Below are 22,273 nucleotides of genomic sequence, written 5' to 3'. Positions count from 1 at the left end.
GATGAAGTGCCAACTTCCCAGGACTATCAGCGCCGTGTCCCAGTCACTTTAATGCTTCATTTAGATCCCCAAAGCTGAAAACTCAGGCTGACATGACTCGTCCAAAGCCATCAGCTTCTGCCAGATCTGATTTACCAAGAAAATCATTTACAAATTAGGGTATTATACAAGAGCAGTGCCGGCTGGGAACCAGCAGGTTGGATATTAGGAGCCCAATACCTTTAACTGTTGAAGGATCAACCATTGTGGGGTGATTTCCCTTCGCAGCTCATGCCCTGTCTGCATAAAGCTCACGCTTGGAGCGTGCACTGAGACCTGCCCCCCCAAATATGCATCTGTGAAGACAAGCATGCATGAACCCCCAGCTTTGCATGGCAGAGGGAGATGGAGCTGAACCAGCTTCATCTTCAGGTCCCATCCTACAACCTGCTCTTCTTCTCTCTGGCTTTTTGGAGGCCTTGTGGAGAGCAGGGCGCTGATTCATGTATTAAATGTCCTATCCCTGGCAGTGTTCAAGGCGAGGTTGGATGGGGCTTGGAGCAAGCTGCTCTAGTGGAAGGTGTCCCTGCCCGTGGCAGGGGTTGGAAGTGGATGAGCTTTAAGGTCTCTTCCAATCCAAACCATTCTGTGATTCTATGATTCTGTGAAATGTAATCTAAAAAATACAATCTCAAGAAGATTTTTAAATTCAGGAAACCTGTGCTGGATCCCTTCCTTTAAAATAAATCATATTCTGTAACACTGTGTAATATTTTCAGTTCACAACTCCAAACCTTTCCAGCTGTCCCAAAAGCTGCATCTCCTGGCTGCATGCAATGCATCATGTCAAATAAGAAGCCTTAATGCTGTGGATCCAATGCTAATTTTTTTAATTTCCCATAATTTTGTAGGGTTATCGTGTACCACTTCAGATGGTGACATGGGGATCTAGCAGACAGAGATACAGGGGAGTCACTGAGGTGCTGGAGAGGGGCCAGAGAAGGGCACTGGAGCTGGTGCAGGACCTGGAGCCCAAGTGTGATGGGGAAGGGCTGAGGGAGCTGGGGGGTTCAGTCTGGAGAAGAGAGGGCTCAGGGGGGACCTGATGGCTGCCTCCAACTGCCTGACAGGAGGATGGAGCCAGGAGGGGCTGGGCTCTGCTCCCAAGGAACAAGGGATGGGACAAGAGGAACCGGCCTCAAGCTGCACCAGGGCAGGTTTAGATGGAGCTGAGGAGCAATTCCTGCCCCAGAGGGTGCTCAGGCATTGGAACAGGCTGCCCAGGGCAGGGCTGCAGGCACCGTCCCTAGAGGTATTTAAAAGACGTGTAGATGTGGCCCCTAGTGACATGGTTTAGTGGTGTCCTTGGCAGTGATGGGTTAATGGTTGGACTTGATCTTAAAGGTCTTTTCCAACCTGGTTGATTCCATGATTCTGTGAAAGACTGGAAGGGGAGGACAAGAGGCTTTAGGATCTCATGAATTTTATCGTTAGAAGTAGACCCAGTGGTGACATTGGTAGGGATTTGTGGGGTTTAAAGCATAAATACAAAGCCTGCACATGGCTTGGTATGCCCATGTTTATATGAATACATGAGAAAAGTTGGGGTAGAGCCTGTAGATGCAGTCACCTCCTCTATCAGTGCTCTGTGGGCACTGCACATGGAATTCCTTCGTGGGGCTTGGGGTGCGATGTTGAGCAGTTCTTCCTGTGCCGTAACCTGTTTCTGCTCTGTGCAGGATGAAGGACACGAGCAGGAAAAACAACGTGTTTGCCCAGTTTCGGAAAAACGAGAGGGACAAGCAGAAGCTGATCGACACCGTGGCCAAGCAGCTCCGCAGCCTCATCAACAGCCATCACTCGTGAGGGACTTGGGGACCTCCTGCCCACGCCGGTCCCTGCGCCGCAGCCTTCCACATGCCTGGACTTGGGATTCTTGTTCAAAGAGAATATATGTATTTTTTTATTCACCTGTATAGTATTGATGAACCCCACCCTTGATGACAAAACGTTCCTTGTTAAACAATCCCGGGGCAGACAGGCAGCACTGCTCGTGGAGGTGGTGTCAGGAGTCTCCTGTTATAAACTCCTATTTTCAGGGGTTTATAAAGTGATGGTAAATCCTGAAGCCTGAGAGACAAATTCACACCCAGACTGTTTTCCTTTTTTTTTTTTTTTTTATAGAAGCCAAATTGAAAGAACCATTCTGACTTCCTTTTGTTAACTTATTCAGTTGCAGAACAAGAAATATAGGGAGGAGTCGTGGTTTCAGGTTCTCCTCATGGGCTCCGGTGAAAGGAGCACGTTTAGAAAGAAGGTCACCCATTAGTGTGTCTTGCCAGCTTGTGTACTGGGTTTAGGGAAAGGGGCAAACTGATTTCCCAACTTTTCTCCTCTTTTTTTTCCTCCAAGGGCTGGTTTCCACCCTATGCTACAGATCGCTGGAGCTGCAGCCCTCTCTGTAATAAGCGTAACCACCCCTGAGCTCCACCTCTAGGACTTGCCAGTGTCTTTTGGACCTGCACTAAATGTAGAAAGGCTTTGAGATCTGCCTCCTTCATTAGGTTTGGAAAGGGAGAGCCAGAAGGTGATCTCGCAGGGTGTCCTCCAGCGCTGGTCTGGTGCTGCTTACATCCAGCACATTTGGGTTGGAGGAAAGGAGTGATGCTCACCAGGGACCATGCAAAGGCAGACAGGGCTCTCCCCATGTCCAGAGCACTCCATTCAGGGATTTTTTCCTCTCTTTGCACCTCTTTTTCATGCTGATGTCCTATCTTCCCTCTCCTCTTGACATGGTCCAATGGGGTGAAGTCCCTCTGCTTCCCACAAGCACTCTGGTTTGTGCCATGCGAGGAGCAGTCCTGGACACCAAGCAGGAACCTCTTGGAGGTCCCCAAAGCAGAGATGCAGCAGGAGATACCCCATGGAGCAGCATCACTCCCTTCTCCCCAGCTCAGAAGTGCCTATGGACAAAATCCCTCTTTGCTCTGAAGGTGCCCAAACGTCCTCCACTCAAATCAAGACAGCCTTTGAGGAGGATGGTATCGTTCCCAACAGGACTTTAATCCCAGGGTTCAGGTTACAGACAGAGGGGACTTAAGCCCTTATCTTCTCATTACCCTTTGACTCTAATTACTGCAGGTGAAAGCTTATCCCTAGCCAGTTTTCCCACCTCCCAAATGATGTTAAAGGGAACTAAATCTTCCTGGTGGTTGTCACAGCCCTGCAAGTGCTGCTTCAGCCGGGTGTGAGCTGTGCCTGCTTCCTACCCTTATTTGAAGGCTGTGAGTGCTCAGCCTTCAAACCTTTCTGGAAGTGAAGGGTTTTGCTTTCCTGACCTGTGGAACAAGGTTCCTTCTCCTTCCCTTCCCTCAGCACATAGACCTGAAGCTATGGAGGTGCAGAACTTGTTCAAACATCCCTATACGGCATTTGGAGAGGGCGGCAGCACTTCCTTGGTGCATTCAGTCCCTTGCTGACCATGTGCACCTTTTGCTGTGTGTTTCTTACCTGGGAGCAAGCCCAGCACTCCAGTTCTGGATGCACAAAGGGGATGGTGCTTTATCTTCTCTCCTTGTTCCTCAGCAATACCTTTTCACTGTTTTCTTTTTGATAAGGGTACGTGTTACTTAACCCTGGAAGTAAATGGGAACGTTGTCAGCAATGACCTTCCGGAGCTGTTGTCCTGTCCCAGCAGTCTCCAGCCATGAGGAATAAGGGATTATTTTCATTAGTAAGAGGGAAGAACCAAACCTGGCCTTATGATTCCTTGGTTTTAGGGGATGATCAGACTTTAGTTTCTTGTTAACACCTCTTTGAAGTACATGTAAGAAGGATGGAGGGAAAAAGAAGCAGCTGAAAGTTGGTGTTTGTGTGGCCAGAAATGGAATCATCTTCATAGACACATCTACATATGACCCAGCAAAGGCTTTCAGGGGGGCACGTGGAATGGACTCAGTCCATTCCCTGCTGGCAGCCTCTTTTGTGCTCTCCAAAATGCTGAACCAGAGAATGAACCAGCCTGTGGGCTTGACCTATGAGTCCCAGAGCATCCCAGCTCAAGCTTGGCATCCCGAATTCCACACAACCAAGAAGGAAATATTGCCTGGCTTTTCAGACTCCCATGGAAAAGGAAACTCTTCCCTGCCAAATTACTGGGGGAAAGAAGCAGACAGTTTCTTATGGTCATGGCAGCAATAGGAGAGCTCTCAGCCCTTCAACCAAGACCTGTCCCACAAGCTGCAGGACCATGGGGCACTTCTATTCCTCCTTCCAGTCCCACGATGCCACCATGGGAGAGATACGGGAACAAGAGTGTGAAGGAGGTGTGAAAGCGGATGTAATTGGCTGGTTCAAGCACCAGCATGGAGACCAAACCAAAATCCCATCTACCCGATGGTGACAGTACCAGTGGAAGCTTCAACCCACAGGGCACTTCAGTTAAGGGCCATTAAAACAGTAACAAGCACTTTAAAATCTTTCAGAATCAAGCTGCTATGGATGCTGGCATCACTGAGCATCAGCATGACGGATAAAGCACTCTGGCATTCCCAGGTGTTATTAGTGGGAGGATAGACTGTCAAACACAGGTTTTAATCACTTCTGTCAGCTGCTGCCTTTGCTGACAGTTGAGGCAGGGGCTTTGCAGCCTGGATGGTTTTTCTCTCCTCTGTATTAGGTGTGGGATGAAGAGAGGAGGGCAAGCATCACCTCTGGTCCCTGAAACACAGCAAAGGGGCTTTGTGCTGCCACTGCCTTGAAACTCCATTCTTTCCCCCGAAAGGTTGACCCCTATATTGCATTGCACAAGGTAATGCAATAGGTAATGGTATTAGGTAATGCACAAAACCCCAAAGCATAAAAACCCCAAAGCAGCCAAGTCTTGGGCAAGACCTTTTTTCAGATGCTACAGACATCACCCAGCCTTCCCCATCCCACATCTGGGCTCCCTGTCCCGTCTCCATCAAGCTTGAGTTGAAAGAGGAGCGACCCAGCATTGCCATGCCTGATGGGGATGGATTTCCTTTCAGCTCTGCTTGGAGAGGCCGGGATTGGGATCCTGCAAACCGGCTTCTGGCGCTCAGGACTTGCTGCTGGGAAAGTCAAACTCGGCCAAGGGAGAGATTCAGTGAGTTTCTGATTTCGGGAGGTCAAGCGCCTAACCGCAAGTCACAGCCTGGGATGAAAAATGGCATTTTGGTGCTCTGGTCCTCATTAGCTTTTTGTTCTGAGAGATGCAGTTCCATCCCTTCAAAATAAAATTAATCTTTTAAACAGATTGATTCAAAAGCCCTGGAAGACGTTTCAAATCCCCTCTAAATCTCTTACTAATGATTGGTATCCTCCGATACGGATGGTATTGCTTATGAGGGGAAGGTTGTTGCTATAAATTTGTAAGGGGGGTAAGAAACAGAGGCAGAACCTGCTGCTATGATTGAAGATTTCCAGCCCTCAAACCCAATAATGCTGCTATTAACACCTCCTGTGCATACTTTGAACCTTCCTTAGGGTTTTTGTATGCAGTGGCTGTAGAAATGATCGGTTTCTCCCCCACCTTTTCCCCGAGCCAGCAAACATAGCTCAGCACCAGTGGGGAAAAAAGAAGGGAATAACACAAAAAGACCGGTTTTGGCTTCCTGAGGAGTATCTGCACATCTTACCTTCTTTATAAGTCTTCAGGGGTTGGGAATAATCTTATAGAAGGTCTCTAAAGTGCTAATGTGCAGCCCAAACCGGACCTATCCACGAGGGGAATGGCCTCTGTTAGACACCAGTGTGTGAGAGAGAGAGGAGGAGATATTGTCTGGCCTTTGTTTTATTTTACTTCATTTCATGTCATTTTTATTCCTAGGGCTGGAGTTCAAGTCAGATGCTCTGGGCAGTTTTGCACTTTGTTCTACGTCCAACCACAGCTCCAGGCTCTGATGGGGATCGGGAGGGAGAAACTGGCTGATGCTTTGTTCGAGGGGCTGGTTTGGTTTTTCTTCAAAATTGGCTGCTTTTGTGCTGCTATGAGAAAGGGATGTTGGGGCAGAAGGCGTTGGTGTTTGCACGCTGGCCCCAAACTGGTTGCAAGATGCTGGGAGGGAGAGATGGAGCCAGAGCCACACCAATGGCATCGGCTGCTGTAGGCACCTCCTGCATTGAAGCTGGTTTTAGGGTAAAATGAATTACCCAGTCCCAAAGTAGTGATGATGGGAAGTGGCAGGTGAGGAAGGTTTGTGGTAGGTGTCCCTCCAGCATCCCTTCAAACCGGTGTTCAAACCCCAGGCAGAGAAATCTTTGCCCTTGGTTGCTTCCTACCTCTCCACCACACCTCTGTTTGGCTTTTCCCTTTCATTCTGGGTTGGGTTTGGTGCTCTTTTGGACCATCAAGTGGTTTGGAGCATCAAACCCATGTCCCAGCTGGATGCTGTGGGGTTGCTGGGGTCTCTGTGCCCCATTTCCTGTGGCTCCATGGTGCCCACAGACCCCCTGTGTGTCCTCACCAGCACAACTCGTGTCGATCATGGCGATGGGAAGCTCGATGGGAACACGGCTCACAAGCAAATCTCATTGCAGATGACTTCAAGATGCGCCCATCTCTGCTGTCAACTGAGTGTGTTGGAGGGGAGCAACCCAAATACAGTGCTCTGGGTGGGATTCACCCTGAATGGAGAGGGGGGAGCTCACCACTGACCTGGGGAATGGTTGGTTAACTTCACTCCAAAGCTGCTGCTCTGGACTCAAGCCCCTCTCTTGCTGAGGGAGCTTTAACCAGAGCGAGCATCCATCCCACCCGCAGCTCCTCCAGTTGGGGAGCATCACCCCAAAGCCCCAACAGGCAGCTCAGGGTTGGGCTCCTGCAACCCAGTTTGCACCGACTTGCATTCTGGTTTCAGTTTGACAAGACAACACCCCCATCCCCATCCCTCCCACTCCACTGGCTGCTGGTGTTGCCTTTTCTCGTTTGGTTTTTTTTCTGGGGGGAAGAGGACGTGATTTTGTAAACTAATGTGGTGAAAACAGCTTTTTTTGCACAAGTCGTTGCACAATAAGGGGAAAGTTTAGTAAATTAGGTTTAACTTTAAAGGGAACTTTGGGTTTTTTTCCTTAAAACTCACTAGCAGAGCTACTGAATAAAAGAAGCAAGAAAAGAGATGGACTGATGAAAACATGGACTGCATGGTTTACAGGTTAAATTGCGTTAGAAATTAGCATGTTGATTTTGACTGTACATTTATCCTATTGTAACTTCTATTAAACAATACAGCATATAACTGTTTAAATTAGTGCCTGGGCCTGTGTGCATCACTGCCTTTGCCTTCACCATGCCAGAAAAACATCCTAAACCCCATAAAAGACAAAATTAACACCTTTGTGGCACAACCAGCTGGAACACCCAGATTTACACCTTGTCCCATGGGGAGATGACCCCTTGATGAGTGCTGGCTCCCACCCCATGTTGCATTGCTCTCAGTGATCTAAGGCCAAGTTTTGCCTAATCTGGTGGCTATTTTACTTGGTTTCTACCATCAAAAAGCATGGTTAAACCCAAGGCTGAAGAAGCAGCTGCCTTGCTCTCATGGATTACATTGAGGTTTGTAGATGGGGAGAGTAATCCCAAGTAGGAATTAAAGCTTTGGAGGGCAGCGTGGAGGTACTAGGAGTAAATCAAGGCAAAGAGGGGGCTGCATTAGCTTTCTACGGGAAATCTTTCTCCCTGCTCCCATTCCTTATTCTCTTTCATGGTGTTCATCATCCTTTGCAACCCCATGGTTCTGTTAGCATGTTCTTTTGTTTTGTTTTCTGGCCTTGAACTGCGTTAGGATATTGGATTCCCCAAATACCTCCCAGCCCTGGCACTGAACGTGCAGTAGGCTTTGGGTTCTGTAAGATGAATACATCTTGGTATCGTATATAACTTGGTGCCACATGGCACCTTCATGGGGATATTACAATGATATCAACATGACACCTGCTAATTCAAAACTGGCTCACTTGGGTGTCTTATCCTAAGCACAGGCACAGCACTGGGGCACCTCCATGGGGCTGGGCAATGCTGAGCACACCAGGATGGGCAAGAACTTGGGGGTCCTGCCCCCTTGGTAGGGGTGATGGGGAGGCTTGGTGGAAGGGCTCAGGGAGATGATGTGGTTCCATGTGTGGGAGTGAAGGATTTAGGGAACGTTCCTGGGCTTGGGGACTCCCTCCTGGAAAGCAGCAGCTGCGTAAAAGGGTCCTGGATGGATTGTATTCCATGAATTCCTCTTAAAACCCTTTTCTAAGCTATTTACCCCTTTTGGTTTGCATCACATTCAGGGACAGGGTATCACAGTATCACAGTATCCCAGTATGTTAGAGATTGGAAGGGACTTCAAAAGATCATCTAGTCCAATCCCCCTGCCGGAGCAGGAACACCTAGATAAGGTTACACAGGAACGTGTCCAGGTGGCTTTTGAATGTCTCCAAAGAAGGAGACTCCACAACCTCCCTGGGCAGCCTGTTCCAGTGTTCTGTCACCCTCACTGAGAAGAAGTTTCTTCTCAAGTTTAAGTGGAATCTCTTGTGTTCCAGTTTGTACCCATTGCCCCTTGTCCTATCATTGTTTGCCACTGAGAAGAGCCTGGCTCCATCCTCGTGACACTCCCCCTTTATATATTTATATACACTAATAAGGTCACCCCTCAATCTCCTCTTTCCAACTTAGAGACCCAGCTCCCTCAGTCTTTCTCATAAGGGAGATGCTCCACTCCCTTAATCATCTTAGTTGCCCTGTGCTGGACTCTCTCCAGCAGGTCCCTGTCCTTCTTAAACTGTATCCTGCTTGTTAATTCAGTGCAGTGGGGACGAAAAGTGCTCCCTGGTGCTTGTTTCCAGCTAAACCTCTGCCAGGGGTCTTTGCACATGCACACAGGAGGATGGGAAACTCCCCAGTGTAATCTGTCCACCTCAGAGTACTCCTGGGTGCTATCTGATAATGGCAATCATGAACAGAGGGCAAAGTGCCATCTCCTCTGACAGCAGGTCCTGGTGGGACCCCAAAAATGCACAGGGCAGCTCTGGGCAAAGTGCTTGGGTTAAGGACTTTAACATTAGCCTTGTTCCCTTGGCATGGTGTGTTTCAAGTGCCAAGGTGTGCTAAGAGCAGGCAGGATGTGCCGGGCTTAGCACTGTGCTACAAGGTACGTGCATCCCCAGGCAGGACAGCCAGAGACGTTCTGCAGCATGCATGGGGCTGAGATGTGCTCCAGCACCACAGGGCTGTGGTGGGAGATGGTGGGCAGAGATCTCCTCAGACCAAACAGCCAGTGCAGCAGTGAGCTGCAGCCACAGGTATGTCTTGGGGCATGGGTGCAGGATCATAGAATCACAAAGTGGTTGCAAAGGACCTTAAAGCTCCTCCAGCTCCAACCCCTTCCACGGGCAGGGACCCCTTCCACTGGAGCAGCTTGCTCCAAGCCCCTGTGTCCAACCTGGCCTTGAACACTGCCAGGGATGGGGCAGCCACAGCTTCTCTGGGCACCCTGTGCCAGCGCCTCAGCACCCTCACAGGGAAGAGCTTCTGCCTAAGAGCTCAGCTCAGTCTCCCCTCGGGCAGGTTCAAGCCATTCCCCTTGGCCTGGCCCTACAGGCCCTTGTCCCAAGCCCCTCTCCAGCTTTCCTGCAGCCCCTTTAGGCACTGGAGCTGCTCTAAGGTCTCCCCTTCAGGAGCCTTCTCTTCTCCAGGCTGCCCCAGCCCAGCTCTCTCAGCCTGGCTCCAGAGCAGAGCTGCTCCAGCCCTCGCAGCATCCCCATGGCTTCCTCTGGTCTTGCTCCAACAGCTCCACATCCTTATGTGCAGCATCCTTATGGGATACTGCAGTGCTGAGAGATGATACACACAAAACCAAGTGCTATAGTGTGGCAGGGCTCTGCTTGCACGTAAATCAGTGCCCAAAGCAGGGCCAAACCTCACCACAGCAGAGTAGCACCTCAGAACCCCTCGGCTGTCTCTGTGCCAACCCTCCCCAGGGACATGCCCAGGCATCTCTGAAGAAGAGCAAGCTGGGACAGCGCAGCCAAAGGGGTGAGATGCAGCCCCACATCTCTGCTCACACCCTGGCCTGATGCCGTGTCCCTGGGTAGATGCAGGGAGCTTGCCCTGAGCTCTTGGGTTGCTCCTGTGGGTTGTCCATGCCTTGTTTTCTCATCTTTCAAATAGTTTGCCATTTTCATGTCTTCTGCAGGGCGCTGTTTCTGCACTGGGATCTAACCCCTGCGTGCCGTGGTTTGTTGCCTTGTGTTCCCTGCACAGATAGGATGGAGGCCAACGGCAAGTCTGGTTGGGTTGTTGCCATCAGTATTGAGCTGTGGGGTCTGCAGGACCTTAACATGCTTGGACCTAGAGATGCTCCAGGCCTCTCCTGTGGGACAGGACCTCTGGAGGTCTCCAGGCCAGCCTCCTGCCCAAAGCAGGGCTGTTCCTAACACTAGATCAGGGTGACCATGGCTTCATGTGATCGAGTCTTCCAAAACCTCCAAGGATGGACATCCCCCACCTCTCCATGGCCTGTCCCAGGGCTGCACCACTCTCTCAGTGATGATCTTACTGTCCAAGCTGAACACAGTTCCCAGAGCATGGTTTGATGTGCTCATAAGGACACTGTGGGCTTATGTTCATCCTGGTTGACACTGTCACTACTAGGACTGGTCCAACAGTTTCTCACCACTCAGTTCCCACTGTGTGACTCCTTTCTAGGGTGACACCATTCAGATCTGTACTGAGGGTGCTGACAATGCAGACTGATGACCATCCTGTACATGTATGACGAAAGAGCAAACCCAGAGCTTGATGCAGGCATCTTCCAGTCCCAAGCCCTTATTGTGTCCCATGGCAGCTCCATTCCTGGGGCTGCTGAAGCTGACTTCCTTAAGGAGGAAAATCCCATGGGCTGGAGACAGGCTTATCTGACAACTTCACTTTCCTGCAACCTCAGCCAATCTCATCAAGGAAGGAGGTTAAGAGGTAAATCAAGGTGAAGGCAAGAAGGGACAGAGACAGGAGGAAATAAATGCTCAGGAATATCTGTTGAAAAGTATTTGTCTGGCCTGCCTCGAAGAAAATAAGGAGGAAAAAACCCTCCCTGCTTGTGGTTGCTTGTGGGTTTGGGATTCAACTCCTTGGGAAACAGCTACAGTAAATGCAAGAAGAAAGAAAGCCTTGTTGGGTGATGGCTGAACCCTGCGTCTGGGTGGTGGCTGCAGGCAGGAGACTGCAGGAGAGCCAAAACCTTCCCAACCAAGCCCACAATGGGTTGAACACCAGATAATGATGGCCCAGACGTTCCCTTCTCTTCACTGGCTCCAAAGGTTGACTTAGGTCAGATGTAGGTCCCTGCAGACAAGAAGGGGAAGACTGCCCAAAGTGGACTCACATCAGATCTTGAAGCCTCTGCCTGGAATCTGCTTTTTGGAGGTATTGGGTTGATTTCATTAGGTCCTATGGTGTTAAACTGGTATCAGTCATGTTTAAATCCCCTCTTCGAACAAGTGAGGAATTTGTTCCTGAATGCCTATTTGGAAGCCATTCCAGCATCCCGGTTCTCAGATACCTAAAAGTCTCTGTCCCATGTCCCATATCCCCACCAGTGCTTGTTTGAGACCAGTTTGCACTTGCTTTTGCATCAGCTCTTGTTCAGTTTTATTAGCTCTTTCACCTTCCTTGGTGTTGTCTCTTTTGATACGTGTAAAGAGAAATCAGGTGGGGTTTTCCCTGCTTAGGAGTCTAAAGACTCCCTGTTCCCATCTGTTTTCTGGTTGCCATTTCCCATCCATGTTCCCATCTCCCATCCATGGCTCCATCTAAGCCCTTCTGTCAACAGGGGGGACAAGTAGCTACCAAGACTAACATGCATGGGTGTTATGCTTCACTGTCTCACCTGGAAATGTCTCACTAGATACTGAACACCCTCTTTCAGTGCTAAGACAGAATTGCTTTGTTGTAGGTCATGACCATCTCATTCAGGTCTTTCTTCTTGCTGGCCATTTTAAGGTGAAGGCCTCTTTGCTTGGTGCATGACCCTGCACATTGCTCTAACAGCTCTCACCCTCCTGCCTTCACTCTGCTCATCATGCTGTTCAGTTCTTCCCAGTTGACATCACCATGATCCCATCGATGGTGATGTGGTTGCAGTGTGGAGGGTTTCTTCTGCCGTGGGTCAAAAACAGATCTGGCAGGATAGAGAAGATTGTGTGAGACGGATGAGGTTATGGCCATCTTCAAGGAGCTCCTTCCCACCCCTGAGAGCAGGGAACAAGTTGGCAGATGGACAGTGGACCAGAAGGACCACCAAAGTTTGCAAGACTGAAGAGTTTAAAGCAAAAGTGGAGGAAGAAAGCTGATAGAGACATCTGTCATCACATGCCCAGGAAGCACAGGTGAAGGAGGTTGTTAGAGCAGATAAACAAATAAGAGAAGGGAGAGGAACAGATAGCCCAGAGATAGCACGACCCACGATAAGGGAGGGTGAGGGAGATGAAGCATCTAGGGAAGGGATTGCACCTCCCCTGGCAAGAAGACTGGATGGAATCCAAGAAGAATGAGCACAGAGCATTACGTACAAGGGAAGAAATGCAAGCAGGAAGACACGGGAGGTGGAGCAATCAGATTTGGGATGTGAAGCTGGGTCATGCACGGAGTAACACAGCGGCAGAGCAGTCACAATCATAGAATCAAATAGGTTGGAAAAGACCTTTAAGATCATCAAGTCCAACCATTCCCCAGCACTGCCAAAGCCACACTAACCCATGGCACTGAGGGCCTTGTCTCCATGGTTTGTGAACACTTCCAGGGACAGTGACTCCACCACTTTCCTGGGAAGCCTGTTCTAATATGTGATGGACAAGCCAGATGGCAGCTAGGGTTGTGGGAGCATTGTGGTGATGCTGTTTGATGGGGAAGAAGCAAGATAGGACTGCTTGGGGTAAAGAGGACTTTTCTCTTTTCCTCCTTGATGCTTCCTCAGTGTTTTGTCCCAACGCACCTCAGTGCATCTGATCCCCAGGTGGGACTGGGTTGGCATTCCTTCTGGTGACAGCCCCCTTCATCTTCACTCTGCGCCACGATCGTGAGGCCCACGTGGCTTCACAGCCCTGCTAATTGCATTCTGTGGGGCAGTAATTGAATGAAGGCTCACGAGAGCCATGGATCAAAGGCAGGCGCCCATCAATATCTGCCTGCCCCAGAATCCGATTAGCAGGGAGAAGGCATAAATCACGGCTGCCCCTCCCTGACCCAGCAATACTTAATGCAGGTACGGAGCCCGGGCCGCTGGCAGGGAAATCTGATTTGCTCACGAAAGGTTAAGCAACGCTGCAGATGACAAATGGTTGCGATGCTGTGTCTCCTCGGCAGTCATTCATCTCCGTGCCACTCGCCGTGGGATGGAGGGGCTGCCTGAGCTGGCTTGGGGAGATGATCACTCAACGTCACCAAGACGTGTGAAGTGTTAAAGACCCCCCGGCGGGGCACGGGGCAGTCGTTTGTATTCATTAGCCGGCCCACTGCAGATGTCTGCTGGCTCTTTGAGGGGGCAGAGATACACGCTCCTCGCTTACGGTCCTCAGTGATGTGGCAGGACCTGCTTTCGTCTGCCTTGGTGGCCTCAGGCACTTGTTGATCCGGTGCAAGGAACATCCGTCTAAGGAAGGCTGAGAACATCGGGGATGTTCAGCATGGAGAAGAGAAGGCTGCGTGGAGAACTCAGAGCAGTTTGCAGTGTCTGAAGGGGGCTACAAGGATGCTGGAGAGGGACTCTTAATTAGGGACTGTAGTGATAGGACAAGGGGTGATGGGTTCAAACTGAAACAGGGGAAGTTCAGGTTGGAGATAAGGAAGAAGTTCTTCCCTGTGAGGGTGCTGAGGCGCTGGCACAGGGTGCCCAGAGAAGCTGTGGCTGCCCCATCCCTGGCAGTGTTCAAGGCCAGGTTGGACACAGGGGCTTGGAGCAAGCTGCTCCAGTGGAAGATGTCCATGCCTGTGGCAGGGGGGTGGAGCTGGATGAGCTTAAGGTCCTTTCCAGCTCAAACCACTCTGTGATTCTATGATCCTGTTTCTCTTCCATCCACAGTCCTAGTAACAAAATCATCCCAGCAGAGCCAGACAGCCACTGACAGTAGGGAACAGGCTATGTATAGGAAAGAACCTGAGCTTGCATCTTTTTCACTGCTCCTTTTAAGGCTGAAGCTGTGATGGCCCCAGGGCTGTGTGGAGTATAGAATCATAGAATCATAGAATCATAGAATACTTAGGGTTGGAAAGGACCTTAAGATCATCAAGTTCCAACCCCCCAGCCCCATCCCACCGCTATCATTTGCATCTCTGGTCATGTTCTCCACCATGAGGTGCAAATGCCCCAACTGAAGGCAGCACTTGGCTCTTCTCATCTCCAGGTCTTTGGCACTGAGCTTTCACTCTGCCTCACCAGCCTCTTCACAAGCAAAAGCCATGTTTTTTCCAGGACAGAGAGGGGTGGATGACTGGGTAGTGAAGTATGTTTCTGTTCTTATCTATCCAATGGCTCAATGTCCAGCTGGAGACCAGTAACAAGTGGTGTCCCTCAGGGATCGGTGTCGGGACCGGTCTTGTTCAACATCTCTGTCGCTGACATGGACAGTGGGATTGAGTGCGCCCTCAGCAAGTTTGACGATGACACCAAGCTGTGTGGTTCGGTTGATCCGCTGGAGGGAAGGAATGCCATCCAGAGGGACCAGGCCACGCTTGTGAGGTGGGCTGATGCCAACCTCATGAAGTTTAACCATGACAAGTGCAAGGTCCTACACCTGGGTGGGAGCAATCCCAGGCACAGCTACAGGCTGGGCAGAGAAGAGATTCAGAGCAGCCCAAGGAGAAGGACTTGGGGGTGCTGGTCGATGAGAAAATGAACATGAGCCAGCAGTGTGTGCTTGCAGCCCAGAAAGCAACCGTATCCTGGGCTGCATCAAAAGGAGTGTGACCAGCAGGTCAAAGGAGGTGATCCTGCCCCTCTACTCTGCTCTCGTGAGACCTCACCTGGAGCATTGTGTGCAGTTCTGGTGTCCTCAACATCAAAAGGACATGGAACTGTTGGAACAAGTCCAGAGGAGGCCATGAGGATGATCAGGGGCTGAAGCACCTCCTGTATGAAGATAGGCTGAGAAAGTTGGGGCTGTTCAGCCTAGAGAAGAGAAGGCTGCGTGGAGACCTCATAGCAGCCTTCCAGTATCTGAAGAGGGCCTATAGGGATGCTGGGGAGGGACTCTTCATTAGGGACTGTAGTAATAGGACAAGGGGTAATGGGTTCAAACTTAAATAGGGGAAGTTTAGATTGGATATAAGGAAGAAGTTCTTTCCTGTAAGGGTGGTGAGACACTGGAATGGGTTGCCCAGGCAGGTTGTGAATGCTCCATCCCTGGCAGTGCTCAAGGCCAGGTCGGACAGAGCCTTGGGTGATATGGATTAGTGTGAGGTGTCCCTGCCCATGGCAGGGGGGGTTGGAACTAAATGATCTTAAGGTCCTTTCCATCCCTAACTCTTCTGTGATTCTATGATTCTATCCAAGGAAGGATGGGCAGCAGCTTCTAAGCTGTCATGTTTGGACAGGTCTTCCCAATTTCCCTTCCTTATGCTCTTCCACTTCTCCACATTATCATGATTCAGATTAGAAAAGATCCATAGAAGGGGAAAAAGTTTCCTTCAGGTGAATGTCCTTGATATTGCCCACCTGAGGATGGGCAATTGGCTCCACCAGTGACAGCTCCTCCCTCGGCATCCCCAACCCCACCTGAAGCTTCTCCTGCTCATTGCAGCACAGGTGTGGGTTTTTTCGAGGCAGTGAGATTTGCTTTATAAGGGAGAGATCATTGAAAGCCCAATAGTTATTATCTGAATTTACTGTTGGTGCTTACTAGCACATAAAAATGGGCTGTAAAGAGGAAGAACCTGGCTGATGCTCCTCAAGCTTTCAGTCATATCTGATATGACTGAAACTTTTTCTCCACTGAGTCCTTTCCTGCCCTCAGCTCCATGGCTCATATGAAGGCAGAAAACTATGTGAAAAGCTTGCAGCAGCTCCTGGCAGTGTGCATCTGGGCTGATTTGTGTTGGACTGTGGCTACTGGAGGTAGAAATCTGTAGTTTATCTCATAAGAACCTGCTTCTGGCCTTAGCATCGCAGCTTGCACTGTGAAATACCTTCAGCTCTTATGTGTGTCTCTTCCTAGGTGCAGACTGGGATATGTCCACCTGTATCCATCTGTTTGGAGAATGGGATATAAGGTAGCCTGAAGTCACTGTGGTTGGAAAAAGGTGAGTTTGCATCAGCCTATTGACGGGAGGTGGAACAGAGCATGGGGCAACAGCCTGAGGCTCTAGGCTAAGCATTCACTGTGTGTCTGTGATGCTCAGCTCCATACTCCCTACCTTATAACTGTTATGTCCCACTGAGAGATATCCTGCTCCAAGGAGTTGTCTTTCCTCGCTACAGAAAGCCAATTGCTTTAGAGGTGCAAAACTTGGCTGGGGAATTAACTTCTTTGGTGGGATTGGTTTGGAGTCTTGTTGCAAAACATGCCCAGCATGGGGCTGGAGAGAAGGTTAAAGCCTCTTCATACCTGGTGTAAGGGTTCAGATCCCTTCATGGATAAAGCAGCTGGGAATGCGTTGTTCATCTCAAAATGGGTGGTGGAAGGAGGTATTTCAACAGGGATTTATAGGTAGGAGCACATAGAACAGCTGGGCTTCATGCTACCTGTACATGCTACATACAGATAGCATGTACTGTCAGAAGGATGCGAGCCTTATCAGGTTAAGAGGTGAGTGCAGACAGGGGTGATGCACACCTACAACATGTATTTTATTGCTAAGGGACATGTTAAAAGTCCCCTAGAGCTGTGATGCAGCTTGGAGCAAGCCTTTGGTGTACAGAAGTAATGTGAGCAGCATTGGTCAGGATGCCCTTTGCTTTCCACAGGATCCACCAGCTTCCCAGGAAGCGATGGATCAGGCTCTGTATAGGTTTGACTTCCCACCCTCCTGAGCTGTTTCATCTCACCAGTGGACCCAGCAGCTCAGCCACACACTGTGCTTTAGTTTCTGCTTTAGACAGGACTCCCCCTTTCTCCATCATTGCTTGGGAGAAGACAACTCTGCTGTCAACATGGCAGAAGGGATGCAAAGCCAGCTTATCCCTAAGGGCAGACTGGGCTACACATTGCCTTCAGGATCATGTTCTGGGATCATGTTCTGGACATCTCAGCATCCAGAGCTTCACTGTGGTGCCTACACAGGCAGAAAATCCCCACCCTGGGATGATCCCACACATCCAGACCCCAGGAGGGGTGAACTCTCAGCTTTCCTGCCTGGCTCCAGTGTTTCCTGACTTCAGGAGAGGTTTGTGAGCTTTGTCTGCAGGCGCCTGCGCACGTGTGGTGGCATGTAGGGGGAGATAGCATCTCTCTGGGGTTTGGCCCCAAGGTGCTGGAAGGAGTGCATGAAGGTGAAAACCCAGCCTGGTGTTGGACACTGAGCACAGTATACGTCAGGACTGGCCTTTTGGGGTTACCAGGGCAAGATTTCCCCACCACAGACTTCACCTTAAGACCAATCCCTTCAGCCTAACACAGGAAAACATTTCACACCTGCTCGAGTGCTTTCAAGCCTCTGGGATGCTTTCCCGGGGTAGGGCTGCATGGAAAGCCCTGAGGCTGTGTCTATCCCAGCAAATTAAACAGTTCCCGGGTTCAGACACCAATTATCCTCTCTGTTAAATTATTAACACTCACCCAAGTAATTCCCAGGCATGGCTCAGGAGCGTGCTTGGCCCTAGACCCTTCCCAATAGGCAGGTTGGATGTGGACACCCTGTTTTGGCAGGCTGGGGAGGTCAGTTCAATGGGCAAAGACTTGTTCTTGGTCAGATGGCCTCGAAGCTGGAGGATGATCCCAAACACTTTCATTATGTTGGTACGGATGTAGCCTCAGTGCTTCTGCAGCTCAGACATGAGCAACCAGGCTCAAACCTACAGCTCCGGTCTTTACAGCTTGGACAGTTACCAACCATGCAGCCGTGAATACCTCAGTGATAGTAATTAATTCTAATTGCAGCCATTCATATTAATTTACAGTAGCATCACTTTTAATTATTTTTCTTTATCCAAGATTCTTATTTTTGCTGATGAAGGGTCATGTCTGCAGCAGCTGATACTGTCACTGGGGAAGGCCTAATTCCTGACAGCAAAGACAAAAAGCCCTCATCTTTCCATCAACTGGTGGGGCACAGTTGGCTCTTCCCATGCTTCCCACCCACCAAAACCTGGGACCCAGCAGTGCGTGTATCAACTGGCACAGGAGAAATCTCCGTCGCCATCCGAGGCTGCCCGGGCTGTCTGCTCCTCTTCTTCCCATGCCATTCCTCATAAAACCCTCGTGCTTACACGGCACTTTGGATCTGCCTGTCTGCCGGCGAGGTGGGACGGGCGGGCGGGATTTGCATGCTGGAATTTCGCCGAGGAAGTTCCTCACTGCAGAGGGGACTGAATTCTTCCTGGATTTTTGGCTTTTCTTCCTTGTTTTTTGGTTTATTGTACTTATGTTTGTTTTCCTGGTCATCCAGTGGACAGTCTTTTATGATTCCCCCCTCCAAGGACTACTAGAAAGCAGGTGAATGTGACGTGGGACATCCTTAACCCCGGAGTCACCCTGACCCTGTTCCCGTATAGATAAGCCGATGACTAAAGTATGTCTTGGGCTTTGAGACACACCTTAGTTGCTTGGCTTCCTTCTAGATGTTTTTTTTAAGGCTGCTTTCCCCACTCCATTGGGAAAACTGCACCCAAGGAAAGCTGAGTGCATCTGCATCTGGGTAATGCTGTGCCCAGGTAGAGCTGGGAAGAACTGATGCTCACAGAGGATCTATTTGCCTCATCAAAAAGTGACGGGAAATGGAATGTGTGAACTTAGTTCTGCTGGGCACGGCCCAAGCATCCAGCCCCCCTCTCCAGCTTGGTGCTGTTGGGACCTCTGAGCCCAAATCTGTGGGCTGCAGTGCTGGAAGGACACAGACTGGTTGGAGGCAGTCTGGTGCTGGGATGCAAAAGAGACTGGAGGACTGGAAATCATGGAAAAGGAAGGAAGATCAAAAGGGTTGCAGTTGTTTAGTTTAGGAAATCTATATAATAGTCTACAAATATGTAACAGGCTTCTGGAAAGAGGAAGGGAATGAACTGTTCTCCTTGTTCACCAGGAATGGGACAGGAGGTAATTGGCTTAAATTACATCCAGAGAGGTTGAAGTTACGAGGAACATTCCACTATGGTGAGGACAGGGATTTGTGTTGGGGGCTGTAGCAGCGCAGTGTCTCCATCCGTGGAGGTTTGAGAAGAGGGAGGACCAATGGTTTGTGCTGGAGTGGATGCTGCATGGGAACCTCTGCGTGGATCTGGAATCAGCAATGGGCTGAATGCCGTGACAGGAAAATGCACCTGGAGGGATTTGAACTGTGCTCAGCACTGTGGAGAAGGCAGCTCAGGTCTTCCCAGCTTTGGGGTTAAGAGGTATTGGGAGCTTCTGCCTTGTCAATAGTAAGGATGCAAGCTGGTTCATCAAAACAATCTGGTAACAGAGTGGTTTTAAACACTGCTTTAAGGTTTTCTTTCTTGTTTGCTCAAACCCAGATCATGTCAATAATCTTGTGGCTAATTCAGTTGGGAACAGGCGCTCTTAAAGCAGTTGTGCTGCTGCACACACAGCAGCATCCTCATCCCCTCTTCCCTCGAGTCGCCAGCAACATGCATTTTTATTTGACAAAATTAGGAACTAAGCAGTTTACTGCACTGCTTATGACATCTGGGGCTCCCTGAATGAGATTGCCCTTGGGATCCTTCCAGCCTTAGACCAGTAACATAAATGAGGGTTTTGCCTGTTCCCAGTAAGTGAGTTCCAGCTTAACACTGGGGAAGATTCAGCTTCCAAACTCCCACATGTAAAAGCAGAGATGCAATTCAGCTGCAGATATGAGGCCAGTACCAGTTTTAGAGAGCTGGGGAGTCCTCCAGCTGTTCTTCAAGGACAATGCAACTCTCCCAAAGGTGCTGAGCTCTTATCATCAGCTCCATATGGACATCTCAGATACCCTGAGCACCTCAAACACCACTTTGTACTTCTCTGTGGGCAACTGAGATTTGCCTTAACAATATAGTTTGTGGAGTCAATGCAATGGGGAGTTATCACCTGACCAAGAGTAGGTTGGCATGAGCCAAAGACCACCATATACAGGGAAATATCCCAGAAAGTAGAATAAGGAGGAGTTTGCTCTTATCTGCTGCAATGCCCGTGACTATGCTCACCCATAAGGCAGCAGGACCTGAGCATGGGATGTAGAGAGCCATCCCAGATGTTGTGTAGCACATAGAGTGTACCACAGAGCACGTTGGATTTCTGAGCAAGGTGCACCCACGCTGGCACAGAGTTGCACCGTGGTTGGGGAGGTTGCTGGGACTGCCAGCAGGAGCATGACCATGGGGATGAAGGTCAGTCTTGGTTGGAGATATCTACTCCCAGCTCTTTATGCATTGTCTGCCTTTGTTCAAACATGCTCCTCCATTGGCAAACAGGAAAAGAGAAGGAAGAAAGTAATGCTGCTTGGGGCTGGGAGTGGAAAACTGCTGTGGTTCATTAGAGCTGCTCTGTGCTGGGGTGGGAGGGAAGGTAGCAAACAAGAATAAGCTTTCAGATGATTAGGGCCTGGAGCCCAAGTGTGATGGGGAAGGGCTGAGGGACCTGGGGGGTTCAGTGTGGAGAAGAGAAGGCTCAGGGGGGGACCTGATGGCTGCCTCCAACTGCCTGACAGGAGGATGGAGCCAGGAGGGGCTGGGCTCTGCTCCCAAGGAACAAGGGATGGGACAAGAGGAACCGGCCTCAAGCTGCACCAGGGCAGGTTTAGATGGAGCTGAGGACCAATTCCTGCCCCAGAGGGTGCTCAGGCATTGGAACAGGCTGCCCAGGGCAGGGCTGCAGTCACTGTCCCTGGAGGTATTTAAAAGACATGTAGATGTGGCCCCTAGTGACATGGTTTAGTCCTGGCTCTGGCAGTGCTGGATTAATGGTTGGACTTGATCATCTTCAAGGTCTTTTCCAACACGGGTGATTCTGTGATTCTATGCATTGAATAATGACTAACATGGAAGCAGCTGAACACCCTTGTATGCATCTTTTCTGCAGCATTTAACAAGACAGTGGGATGCTGAAACCAGCTCCAGTCACAAGGGCAGATGAGCTGTAAGAGAAAGGAATTTGTTTGCCCTTTCCCATTTCGTGACCCCTGTGTTGTGCCTTAGGAAGTAACAGTATTTTCTGAAAGCATCTTCTCCGAGTGGAGTTAGACATGTTTTCAAGTGTGTGAACCTTCCTGCAGGTCCAGAATAGAGCACACTTCAAGCCAGGTCCTGGCCGAGGATGACTGTGACTTAATGATGTCAGTTGGGCAATTAGGCAAGAGAGGTGGTTGTCAGGCAGAACAGTAGGTTACGGAGGGCAGAGGTGGTATGGTTGTTAATCCCATAAAACAGAGAGAAAATAGAGGCAATAACTGCCTGTGAAGCAGAAAAGCTGCTGTTGGGGAAGCCTGTAAAACGCTGTGAGAGCAGCACTGCTCTTCAATCCATCATCTTTAGTGCCAGCAGTCACAAGCTCTGTTCTTGGGTTTTTTTGTTTCCAGGGTTTTTTTGCTAATGGTGAACAAGGCTGAGATATGAGTGGGGATGGTGAAGCAGAGGGGACTGTGGTGCTTCTCATGGTGGCCAGAGCAGGAGCTGGTTCTCCTTTGGTCACACAGGGGCTAAAAGGGAAAGAATCGCCCCTTCCTCCACACTGTGTCACCTCTTGCTGGGGCTGGTGGCTGGTGAGTGACTTAGGACCAAGGTCTCTGTTCATTGAATAAGTACTTGACTGGCTCCCAGGAGCATCCTTCATGGGAAGAGGTAGAAGAGCATCCAGTGACAACTGTGTGATATCCCCAGAGATGACTGTGTGACATCCCTGAGCACAGCAGGAGGTGGCTCTGTTCCTCATAGTCCCAGAAGGGCTCATGGAGGGCTTTGAAGGAGGGGATCTTTCTGCATATCCATGGTAGGCAGTCTTGAGCAGGGCAGGGAAGGCGAAGTACCTCTCCCAAAGCAGAAGCAGGCCTCTAAGCACCTAATGCACGTAGGTAAAGTGGAGACTGGTGATGGGGGCTGAGCTTTCAGGCCAGGTAGCACCCCTTTAAGATATTCAAGCGAGATACCACCCATTTCATCTT

General features: G+C 50.0%; 1 protein-coding gene across 6 annotated transcripts in view; it reads left to right on the top strand.

The window, feature by feature from the left end:
• EXOC6B (exocyst complex component 6B) overlaps positions 1-22,273 on the top strand; it is a 325,177-nt gene that overhangs the window by 295,772 nt on the left and 7,132 nt on the right. For 5 of the 6 annotated variants that reach the window (XM_061351946.1, XM_061351945.1, XM_061351944.1 and 2 more), the window contains one exon: positions 1,719-1,949. In XM_061351946.1, the coding sequence (XP_061207930.1) occupies positions 1,719-1,845 (127 nt within the window). In that variant the 3' untranslated portion in view covers positions 1,846-1,949. Of the gene's footprint in view, positions 1-1,718; positions 1,950-21,691; positions 21,875-22,273 lie in introns of those variants that run through there. The other variant, XR_009725215.1, reaches the window with a different exon arrangement.

The sequence above is a fragment of the Neopsephotus bourkii genome, unplaced genomic scaffold, assembly GCF_033783945.1.
Source record: "Neopsephotus bourkii isolate Nb327-2 ecotype Australia unplaced genomic scaffold, CSIRO-AGI_Nbou_v1 NB_616, whole genome shotgun sequence".
NCBI lineage: Eukaryota > Metazoa > Chordata > Aves > Psittaciformes > Psittacidae > Neopsephotus > Neopsephotus bourkii.
This window is presented reverse-complemented; position numbering and strand designations above follow the sequence as displayed.